The sequence below is a fragment of the Macadamia integrifolia genome, chromosome 8 (assembly GCF_013358625.1).
Source record: "Macadamia integrifolia cultivar HAES 741 chromosome 8, SCU_Mint_v3, whole genome shotgun sequence".
Lineage (NCBI taxonomy): Eukaryota > Viridiplantae > Streptophyta > Magnoliopsida > Proteales > Proteaceae > Macadamia > Macadamia integrifolia.
The window spans coordinates 8,369,761-8,382,418 of NC_056564.1; the positions used below are offsets into that span (position 1 = coordinate 8,369,761).

A 12,658-nucleotide genomic window follows, 5' to 3' on the forward strand; every position below is an offset into this window, starting at 1 on the left:
GAAAAAAAAAAAAAAAAAAAGAACCAGGATAAGATACTTGTGGAGAACTCGTGGTATAGGCGTTCCACATTATCTGTGATCTCAATCTCGTCTCCTATCCAACGGTTCATATTCGTTTACAGGAACGTGAAGTGTATATTATCTGAAACGGATCGCAACTCTCCGCATTGAAAAAAAGTAGTGATAGTTGGGAAGGAACTTGTGAGCGGAAGAAAGGAGTAGAAGTAGAGAGAGAGATGGCTTCGTTCACAATTGCTTTTGGTCCGGCATTAACTGGAAGAGTTTTTGCGGCGACGGCATCAAAGAGCTCCGGTGGAAGCAGAGAGGAGAAAGGGCCGCTCGATTGGATCCTCGGAAATCTAACGAAGGAAGACCAGTTTTATGAGACTGACCCTATCCTCAAGAAGGTTGAGGAGAAGAGTGATGGAACAACGAGCCGCGGTAATTCCGTTGTAGTTCCTCCAAAGAAGAAGAACGGTGTCTTTGGAGGCCTTTTCGCCAAGAACTGAAAGCCTATTAATTTTCCGATTAGGCGACTTCACGCCTACCTTCTTCAGCCTTTGCTTAATTTTATATGATTCTGGATTAATGATAAGTTATGTTTCTTTCTTTCTCCTTCTGTATCTATGAATTCTATTTCTACCTGAATTTATTTTGGATTTGAAATGCCTTGAGTAGAAGAGGCGCACTTATTAAAGACGATTCCATTGAAAATTACTAGTAGCTGTAAAATCTAGAAATCCTTGCTACTTTTTTTTTTCTTTTTTCTTCTTTCTTCTTTCCTTCTTTCCTTCTTTTGTTTATCCTTATATTGATAATTTCATATATTTAACTATGGAATTCCATATATTCGGCATAAAAGAAAAGATTCCGTTCGGATTTATATATCATTTAGTCATGAAATTCTATCGGATATTAAATCAGATTCGGATATATCATTGGGAAACGGATTTGATTCGGAATTTCGTATAATAGTGAATCCAAGCTGAATCCGATCCTTGACACCGGAAGCATATTGGGCTGGACCATTATGGGCCTGATATGGCCCAACCTTTCTTTCTGGGTCTGTGGCCTTCTCAGCCTGAGGTTTCACGAGACTATAGTTGAGCTCGATTTTACCTTGCTTCAGCTTAGGCCCGGCCCATGATGGCCCGGCTGATATAACGTTTCTGCGTATCAGTCGATTCAGTCCTACCAGGCTAATACGGTATGATGTATTCGAGTTTGGATCCTCTAGCTTATGTGTACGCTGAACATATGGTCAGAGGATGCCAAGTGTCCTTTTCAATGCCATTTAGCGTGGGCCATATCAGACCCAGACTTTGCTACCATTATTGCAATGCTACCTTTTTTGGCCCCTAAACTAACCTCACTTTGCCTTGGGCTGGGATTTTCTAATCCTAAACGAGCCTATGGCTAAAAACCCATACCCAGCCCTGAAAATATTGGGCAGGCCAAGCTAAGGCGCATATTTGCTAGAGTCAACTTGCACAAGTAGGTTCAAGGTTCAGAGTTGCATTCATGTGTGGCCGTGTGGGTCGCGCAAGATATTTTCTTAATAAAAAAATACTTTGACTAGTAATTTAGTCCTCATCTCCGATGGGAAGGGTAGACCAAAGACCCAAATCCTAAATCCGTGATATGGTTGGAGAAGACTTCCACGGTTCAACACTTTGGGAATTCAAAACGAGTTCTCACCTAACACTGAAAAAAACATAAAAAAAGGTTGAGTTCTCACTATATCTAGCTTGCAAGCCAAGACTTCAATTATAAAAGAAAACTCTAACATCACAAGAATCTTCACCGAGGAGCAACGACAAATTTTTAAAAATAATTTTATTTCCACACCCCCCACCCCCTTTATTCAACTATAGTCATGATGCCCTAAGATGTGATGGTATTGAATTTGTAATGCTTCTCAGTGGAGATTCATAATGTTAGCAATCATTTGTTAAACATTAGCAATCGAAGAAAAAAAGAGAAAAACAAAGAAGAAAAGGGCAAATATATAAGATTGTGTGGTTCCGCATAAGGCCTACATCCATAGGGAGAGAACACTTCTCCACAACACCAGTGTGGGGAGGAATCTACACATCACCTCAATGACTATCTTGAAGAATATATCATCCACCAAAGACCCACATTTTTAGAAAAGAGAAAAATAATAGGGGGAGAATTTTCGGTTTTACCCCCTTCCAAGTCTGGGCCTAGGCGCCATACCTCCGGACAAAGTATTTTTTTTTCACAAAATAATAATAAAAAATTCAATATGAAATGGAAATTGCACTAGCATCGTTAGGAAGTTTTCCCTAGTTTTATATATGTATTTCTTCAGTTCAACCTATATAGAATAATAGGTCATGGACCTCACCTCTCTCCTACGTATTATGACCGGCCCAATACATCTCAACACTCTAACTAAATAAATGAAAAGAATTCTCCAACTTGCGACTTCCAACTAATGTGTCTAAAAACATGTATGATGCACCAAGATTTCAACCACCAAGGAGCCCACATCAAGTGACATATACGGACTCCCATTTTGAGTGTTTGATGCGCCAAAAAAGGTTTATCTCGTGCACAAGGTTCTCGCACGTATAAGGTTGAGGCGAAAATTACTTGGTCTTACCTTAAGAATATTGAGACTGCTTCGGCCGTTTGACATCAGGTCGCAACATTTGTACCATACTATTCAACCTCCACTACATTACCTGGAATTCCAAACCAAATCCACACCAAGGCTTTAATCATCTAAAAATCTATTCTAAACACAAGAAAAAAATGGACATAAATTAAACCAAAATAGAAACCTCTAACTTATGAATTCGAAATAGAATTGAAGAAATAATTGTACACAATAATATGATACCATTACAGACTTACAGTGAGACCCAACAATGTCCGGATTTTAATTATGGAAACTGTGTACAAGAATCGATCTGAGAGTCTTTGTCTTATAGTAATTCAAACTGAGAGAGAACAGAGAAGAGAAGAGATATAATACGTGTAATTTCTTCCATCCTATATGTACTAAATTAGAGGGCAGAGACGGAATTCGATCTCTGGAAGGAAGAAGAAGAGTTGATGAACTCTATACAATCTTCAATAGCTTCAGCTTGATAAGAATCCAGTGGCGCAAAAGATGGCCTCCTTGATATTGTTGAGTTTGATGAAGAAACCTTAGATGAAGATTTCCTCCTTCTACTCTTCCTCTTCAATGACACCAGACGTAAAACTCTTGCCACCTTTGCCCCTAGATGTTGCAGGTATCTCATGGGTGAAAACCCTCCTCCAGTTGGGCTGTGTTTGGGTACGGAGAAACTGCAAATCCCTGAAATTCCTTTCCTGTTTCCGGCAACTGTTGACCCTGGAGAGTACCTCTGTCTGTCCTTGATATTTGGACTGAAACATACTCCGTTACTTCCGCTTCTCAACATCTTGTTCTGACGTTTAACTAATTGAAGAGCTTGGTTCAGAAGGAAAAATAAAAAGGGTTTCTCTTGATAGAGAGAGAGAAAGAGAGGAGGAGGAGGAGGAGGAGGAAAGATGAGAAAGTGAAAGAGAGCGAGAGGAGGATTGGTGGGTGATGGGTATATTTAATGGTGGCAAAGGAAGAAATGCCAAGAAGAAGAAGGAAAGAAAAAGGAAAAGAGTGAAAGCAAGAACAAAAAGAAGAGAATGAAATAGACTGGAAGGAAGACTTGGTTAGAAGAGTGAAAAGAGAAAAAGTTGGGAGTGGTGGTGACTAGTGAGACTATTAAGTGGGTAAACTGGTAAGGGGTCCTTCTCTTTGTATTGTAATGTCTGTCACTTTGGGAAATGGGGAAAGAATCAAAGAAACGATGCGGGGGATTGAAATGAAATTTGGAGTGGTTGACTGACGTAAGGAGTAAGGACCAAAGCCCAAGTTTGGGATTGGATTGAGAAGATTGGACCACAGAAACCAAATCCATTTCTTTGACTGAACTGAGAATGGGAGCTTAGTTTTGAATAGTATTCCTCTGTTTTTTTGAATGGAATCATTTTCCTCCCTTTGACAGTGACATATCACGGATCCATTAGGATAAACATGGAAGTGGAAAAGAAATTCCATTAAAAATGTAAAAAAAGAGGGCTTGGGTATCAAACCTTCAAAAGGACTGCTTAGAGTAGTTCATCTTGAAGTAAACTCTTAATTTTTATCTTTTATCCGGCCAGTCAGATTAATGTCAGTTGAGGTTTCTATCACCCGCACAGAAATTCGAATATCTTCATTCTTGGTTTCTGATGCTTGAATGATACTTCATAATTAATGAGAAAAAAAAAAAAAAAGGCTTTTCACATTTGTCAATAGGGGGAATCACATTTGTCAATAGGGGGAATAATGACAAAATCTTCAGATATATAGTGATGGATGAAGTGTCATGTGGTGGAGGAAAATTTTTCCATAAAATTATTTCTGTAAATTATGAAAATGGGAAAGAGTTCTCTCAGCCAAAATTTCCCCATAATATTATTTCTGTAAATTATTAAAATGGGAAAGAGTTCTCTCCGCAAGCAACAAAGAGGAATGCTTCAATAAGATGCGACGGAATAATTTTATACATAAGCGGGCAGCTAGGTCATGTGGAATCTAAATTGTCTATAGCAAGTGGTGAGGTGCAATGAGCATCTAACGATTGGGAGGGCCCAACCATACACCCTAACTGTTGGATGTTCACTACCTCACTGCCTCACTACAGATGATTTTGATGCTTTCATATGAAAACAAAGATATAAAGAAAGAGGGTGTAAGTGTACTTTTCCCATGGCGCTCTAAGAACCTTTTTTTTTATTCCTTTTCATATCGAGAACGCATAATAAAGACAAGGAACATGGTAATCAAGAAAAATTTAATTGAAAAAAAATATTATTTATAACTTTCAATCTTCCATGATTATGAGTTATGACCAATCAAAGAGCTATGCTATTTCCATATTACGTATTTTTATTATTTAAATATTTTTTTAAGTGATTGAAATTACCCTAGATGATATTTATGGCCATATATCCCAATTCACATGTGTGCCATCATGTATGTTTGAAATGGAACTATTTAGTAAATAATTGTTATTATTATAAATAGATTTATTTATTTGTAATCTAAATTGGTGATGCTAAACCCATTATTAAACGATGATTACCCACCATATGGAAAACTTCGTGGATTCATGACATAAAAACACCGACCATTACCAAATGATGCTATAAATTTTTCCACGTGACATGGAATCATCATTTGATAATGGGTTTTGCCGCGTTCATACGTTAAATACATGGGTGCAAAATGATCACCACGCCTCTCCTAAATGATATCTGAATGTATGTTCTTATTGACTAGGAACTGGATTAGGGCCACACTCTCGGAAAACAATTCCTCTTTTAAAACATTGGTCATGTAGCATGTGGAAACAAAAGTTTTGAAAATTGAAAAATGAATATTGAAGTTGGTTTTGAAAAGCAATGATGAATTTGTACTTTGGAAAATCATAGGGACTAAGATGTTTGTAATAACAAACCAGAAACTAGGAAGGAATATATGGAAGTGACTCTCCCCCCGCCCACTCCGAAATGCCCTTGCTCCCGTGGTCCCATTGGAGCCTCATAACCCATGACTGAAAGAGATTCTCTCTTTATAGAAAACTCAGGTCGGCCATGAAAAAACTCTGAAAAAGAAGATTCAAAGTGAAGTTGAAGAGAATAAATAGTAGCGGAAGTGGGCTGGGGTTCATGAAAGGAAGGTCGCATATCTGAGCAGTGACTGGAGAAAAGGAGACAATACGTAGTACCACAGCACCAGTTTTCCAACATCATCGATCAGCGTTTCTTTTTAGGCACGCGCTCTCACGCAGAGGCTGGCCCTCTCTGCTTAGCTGCTTTTCAGGCGCCCTTCGATCCTGCTCAGATTCCAAACAATGACCCGAGAGACAGAGAGAGTCACCAGCGAAGTTGGCGGAATACGAGCCCTCGTCCTTTTTTTTCTTTCTAAAAAACCTTTTCACTCCTTTTTGAAACTTTGATGGATGGGTCTCTTTTTGCTTCATCCGTTTGGTGGGATATAATTTGAAAAGTAAATGTGAAAAAAGACAAAAAAATGGTATGAGAAGGAGGACGGAGCATGGTTTCAAGTATCGGTGTCGTATCGTCTGTATCGACTGTATTATATCGATATTGATTGAGATCGATCTCTGACTCAGATCAGTTATCCGTATCGTTTTAAGGATAAAACAGTAAAAAACTATACTTTTTTTGAAAAGTAACTAATAAAAATGATTGATACATAATGATCCTCTTTGATAAAATCAGATCAATATCAATAAAAATCAATACCAATATCGACACCAACAACTAAATCCATAGGGAGAGAGGAGGGAGAGAGAGATATTTCGTGGTATGTTTCTTTCATAATTTGGGTTAGAATAAGAAGAGTATAGCTTACTTCAGTTGACTGCTACTCCACCCTGAACATGAGGCGGCTTATTGCAATCATATATAATTCACTCGGTGGAGTGATCATTTAGCCTGAGTCGTGTGTATCCTAGTAAAGTAATAAATAAGAGTTTATGTGGAAAAGAAAAACACCCATACATGCCCCCGGCAAAATTAATGATTGGTTCACCCCTTAAGAAATATAAAATACTTTTGCGGGCTTTCCAATTGGGCCCTATTTTGATGGAGGAGCCACACATTTAAATAGAAAATAGGAGTAAATGATAATATACGGTAGCATCAACATAGGTGAGAATCCTATCTTTCATAAGAAGTGAAACGATCATTTCACTCTCTATGTGTCTTAAGCACAGGTGTTACGTTGTCCTTTCGGACTTCTTTTTTTTTTTAATTATACATGATGAGCTAATTGATTGAGAAAGACGATCTAATATATCATTTAGTTAGTTTAAATACATTATTATCTAACCATGGTTAGGAAGACTAAATCATATATATCCATGTGACAGATTTCAAGATGTTCTTATGGGAGAGTTTTTTTCGTTTTTTGTTTGTACAAATGGGGGAGTTTTCTACTAGTTATTTAAAAAAGCAAAAATCCAAAATTGAGAGAAGGAAAAAGACAAAAAACCAAAGAGATAGTTTTTTTTTTTTTTTTTCTTCTAAAGTCTTTGAGGTATCAATGCTTAATCCCAGATTCTTGAGGTGCAATATAAGATTTTGAAGCAGTCAATGGCATTGGTAAGCGAAGAGAGTGTTAATTTCTAAACCATAACTTTAACTTAAGTCCAACCTAAATATAAAGAGGGTGATGACAACAATTATAAATGTCTTTTCCGAGTTGTTTCCAGCCATTTTCTTGTATACTTTCGCCCTTATTAAATAATTAAATATTTATTTTAAATGAGTTAATTTTTAGATTTATTAGTTGATAAATAATCTCCATGAATTGGAATTTTTTATTTAAACAATTATATCAACAAGTATTTTATTCGGCTTTGCTAGTTTGACTATCATTGTCAAGCAATGCTCTAATGGTTTGTTTTATTCAACATATAAGGTAGGATATGTCGTTGGTATATGGTATATTAGCAGGCAACACTAATGGGGGCGTTGGAGGATATATCATACACGAAGGATAACAGATCATTTCAAAAGAGGAAAGAGAGATAGATGCAGTGGGTGCTAGCTTACAGTATATCGACATAATACCCAACCTTTTTCAAGTACAAAACATAGTAGAAACATGAGCTGAACATTTAGCTTCCAAAAAATAAAGAAAAAATACAATGCTATCAAAACAAAGATTAAAACAAAATATTATCTACAAGAAAGCACGTACCCAGTCAATTGAGGAAGAACAGTTTACACAATCAATTAAAGCCTTAGAATCTGAAGAAACTAGTTTCCAAAGTTGAAGACTCCTAATCAACAAGAATCTGTCACGAATGATTGTGGATTAGGTTCTCGTACGATTTGATCCATACACATGAAACTAATCACCCAATTTTTATGTGTAGATTCTACGTGTGTGAATCAGTCTCGTAAAAAAATGATTCTAATACAAGAACTTGATCCGCTCTCATTACGAACAACCTTTATTTCCATAAAAACAGTAGGAAAGTCGATACTATCCTTGATACTTTACTGCCACAAACTCCCCTCTGAATATCTAATGATCATTCTCCTAGTCACCAAATGAACTGTTAGCTCTTCAAGCACCATTAGTATGAAGCATTAGACGGATCATTTTAATATTTATTCTTATCCTCCACAATACGAACCCATTCTCCCTTCATCTACCAATGATGAAATCCTTGTATTATATAAAATAAAGATGGATTAATATAATTTAAAAGCGTATAGAATCCTAGCTTTCCAAATATACGTATCACACTAAAGTAATCCATCGAAGGATATCATCATTTGGATCTGGGAACTTAACAAAAACCTTAAGAAACGGATTAACAAAATCAATCATACTGTTATCTAGCACAACCCTTGAGTACTTAAATCTAAAAGGTGAGGCTTATCAGAAAAAAAAATAACTTTATCAAAGAATCATTCCAGCGACAAAATCTGCTATCAATTGATTCAGCAACCCTTTGAACTCGACTCAAAGAAGGGCTTAAATTTTTTTCATAAAGAAGGTTGGGAATCAAAGCTTCCCTAAAAATATCCATAGAGATGTCATCCCCATACTTTCCTGTAGAGCCCCTTAAATGGCATATCCCCACCTTTCAATAGACTATGCCATGCCCATGAAGTTATGAACAGATCTTAATAATGGGGAAGGGGAATCATTGAACCCAGAATGGTGGAAATATTTCCCCTTGCCTTGCAAGTAGAGCAAGGTTATATGATTTGAAATTTTCAAATCTTAAACCTTAGATTTCTTGCTCTTACAAAGTTAAGGCTGTGTTTGGTAATCATTCAGTTCCAGAAACGACGTTTTGTATCAAAAACAGAATTTTCAATTTTTGTGTCAAAATGCCGTTTTAAAACTAAAAAAAAAAAAAATAGTGTTTGGTAAACCTGTTTCAGGAACAATTATTGAAGCTGTGATCAACACCCTTCATGACTCAGGGAGCGTCAAGTGGTTTACAAAATTTGTGGTATAATTACCAAAAATAAAATGGTTGGAATATGGTTGGGTAACTTGGGTGTACCTCAACCCTACTAGACCCAACCTGGAAAAAAAAAAGAAACAAATTATAGATTGGGATGGGTTGGGCTCAGTTTGATTCTCTATATAATCCAAACTCCCCAAAGCCTAAGGAGAACCCGAGGTTTTTAGGTATAAACAATAAGAAAAAGAACACTGTTAGGCCGTGTGGAGCATGAACCTTGACATATGAGCGAGCAAAATTATCATATCATCTTTCATGAAATTAAAAATCTCATCATGACAAATGCCGATGCATGCATGCTCATTGGCCTCCGTGTTGCTGTAGGAACTATACGATCAGACAATGATCTCTTCCCCCTAAATACCATATGAATGATTTCTGTATTCATTTACTATAGATCTCATACATGCCAATGGGGGGGGGTGTTAAGATTTATTTCACATTATTGTGCTTATGTACCTAATTTGTCTGGATGGAATTTACTTTTGTACCGAGAACCCTCCCTTGGCTGTAAGCCCAGGTAAAACTCCTCTTATTAGTCATTTAATAAATGCCACATAACAGATTTGATAGAACTGAATTTTAGTACATAGTCAGACCCCAAAACTTCTCTACTCATATGTCCAATTTCAAAAAAAATGAAATTAGCCAAGTGGCGATATGGGTCTCTAAAATTCCAAGGGAAAAATGAGGCTATTTTAAGAAAGAAAAAAAGTTGAAAATAAAAGGCATTACGCCTATGTATGGATGTGTCTATGATTGATTGGAACGAAATTTGGGGACAGCTAAGGAAATAGAATAATTCACTTGTCCTATGGGTTCACAAATATCTTTCTAGATTTTAATATTTTTTAAACTATCCTCCAAGATTCTATTTCATTGGTTGAGAGGCCACTTAGCTACTACATTGGTACTAGAGAGTTCCTTGCCATTCTAGAAAAACTTTCTTAAAATGATTTTTGGGAGAGAATTGTCTGAACAAATGATAAAAAAGAGCACAACAAAGAAATGCAACCAAACAGTATACAAAAAAGGTTATTTCATGAAAGCAAGAAAGAGATTAGACATTTCCACTCTTATTCTGGTTTTTTCAAGAGGTACCAATCCGCGTTCCTAGAACCTGCAATTCGAATCACAGTTGGTGTGAAGCGGACAGAATCTTAATCTGTGGATCAAGACTTATTGTCTATATTTATCCCCATCCCTCCGAAAGAAGAAAAAAATATCTTTTCATTTTCCTTTATTCTTTATTCCTTTTCTTCTCCTTCTTAGAACAATTAATTCTCCTCTTTAACGATTCCTACTACGTGTATAATCCAGAAGGAAGAAAATAATACCTGAATCGGATTCTAAAAACCCAAATTCAATCACTTGAAGACACAAGTTTACCCAATAAAGCAAAAAACGAGAGAAATGCAAGTCCAATCTTCAAACCGAAAGAAAGATCCATATCATATCAGTTTTTTAAGTTAGCCAAAGGGGTAGTAGTTTGGGAATTACAGTGGAAGCTTTAGCATACGGTCATAGAATAACTCAACCCCATAAGTCGACTTATAAGGTGAGGGGACTCAATACCATATCAACACGTGTCAATTTCCATAAGATACTGATGTGAGATCAGTTTTCATAAATTGATATTGGATCGTAATATACCACAATACTTGTAAACCCGACGTTCATGACGACCCATTTCGGATCAAGTAATCCTTTCTAAAGGGTTTTCACTATGCTCCAAGGTTTCTGTCTGGCGGTAAGTAGTCTCTTCCTAATGATTCTCACTCCAGTACCAAGTAGCCTCTTCCGCATGCGGATTGGGCCAAAGATCGGTTGCTTTGATATCAGAAATACGATCCTGTAAGAACTCAACTCCACAAATTGACTTACAAGATAAAAAGACCCCATACCATATCAGCCCACTTCAATTTTTATAGAAAATCAATATAAAATCAACTCCCACAAACTAATATGAGATCATAACACTTTAGCACAAACTAATATGAGATCATAACACTTTAGTGAATAAATCGATCATGGTGGGGGATGGAGTAATATCTCTCACCTTTTTCCCACTTCTTTCTCCCCTTAATTTTTTCCCATCTTTTGTTCCTTTCATACACACAACCGACCCAAACAATCTGATTCTAAAATACGAGGTATTAGCTTAGTTCGAATCTTTACCTCCACAAACCTCTATTCTTCTCTATTGCCACTTGGCAGAGTCGGTTAGAGTAAGACGTGCTTGCCGTGGGATATCCATCACCCACACTCACACCAAAATGCCAAATTAGTGGAACCATCACTTCAGCTAACTGCTAAGCCGATCGAATTGGCTTTGCTTATTTTTTTTTTAAATCCGACCGGATTGAACCAAAAATGTACTGGATCGAGTGTTTTTCTATTTATTATTTACCATTTTAAGGCCAGGTGGGTCAAAAATCAGAGAAAATCTTTGATCGAAAGAAGGGAGGTTTTGATTTTTCTGGTTCATCCACCAGTTTGGTTCGATTTTAAAAACTAGGGTTATAATATAGAGAAATTTTATAGATTTAAATTTTTAACACCAATGAGGTGTGATGAAACTATATCAAATATTGGAGGGTAATAAAGTAATTTCAAATAAGGAGATGAGAGATAGACCAAAAATTGGACTCATCCTTCTCTTGCCACTTCTTTCCAAGGGAAAGGATGAAACTTTAATTTTCTTTCCAACCATTTTTGCCTTTTGTAGCCAAGAAGACAACATAATAAGATGCTCCATGAAAATCATACTTGTTTATGCCCCATCTCATCAAATAGGGCTAGGGCTTGATATGCTATCCATTATAGGGTGGCCCCCTATTACTCACTCAAATGAAGAGAGAAAAGATAAGATATATTGCTGTGAAGGTAAAATAAGAAAAGAGAAATTACTTATGGAATTATATTGAACAGGACCTAGAGAATTTATTGTCTAAGCTCTTTTAGAGATAGGTTTCTTATAGAAGAGTTTGTTCTTCAATTTGAGATCTTTAAATTTATAAGATCATAATAGAGTCTCCATGCGTGCACAACAACAAACAAAGCAGCCAATTGAAAAAAAGGAAAAAAAAATGTCTAGAAACATGACACCTGTGCTTGCACCTTTCGTTTCTCTCCTTCTTCCTATAAAATGACCCCCTTACCCCAGAGATTGAACCAAAATATGACATTAGATAGAAAATATGATTTATTAAAAGGGAAAAATTATAAATGATTTGACTCCGTAAAGACTATCAATAAGAAAAGAGGATATCTAATTATGCCTCACTGTAGGTTTCAATCTGAAGGTTGTTGACAAACTTCATGCCGAGGTACCATTCCGGTTAACGATTGAGATTGACACAAAAACCTCATAATAAATAAGTCATTAATTAAACTCTCATTAGATCACACCATAAACCCTCATCCCCCACACAAAGATTGTGTGCATGACGGTTGTAAGTAAGTTAACATTATTCTTTCCAAAAACACACTGAAGTGGATCCTCTCCAATGCAGGAATGTGCTGGAGAAGTTAGATGGTTATTCTTCTCCATCCTTTTT

General features: G+C 36.5%; 1 protein-coding gene across 1 annotated transcript; it reads left to right on the plus strand.

Moving 5' to 3' along the window:
• Nucleotides 1–130: 130 nt before the first annotated feature.
• LOC122086260 lies at nucleotides 131–749 on the plus strand. The gene has a single exon (XM_042654999.1). The coding sequence runs from the start codon at nucleotides 237–239 to the stop codon at nucleotides 507–509; it is 273 nt and encodes a 90-aa protein (XP_042510933.1). The 5' UTR covers nucleotides 131–236; the 3' UTR covers nucleotides 510–749.
• Nucleotides 750–12,658: the final 11,909 nt, after the last annotated feature.

Bases quoted from the DNA above. Each gene is read 5' to 3' on its own strand.
- LOC122086260 (XM_042654999.1), top strand. From the start codon at position 237: ATGGCTTCGTTCACAATTGCTTTTGGTCCGGCATTAACTGGAAGAGTT.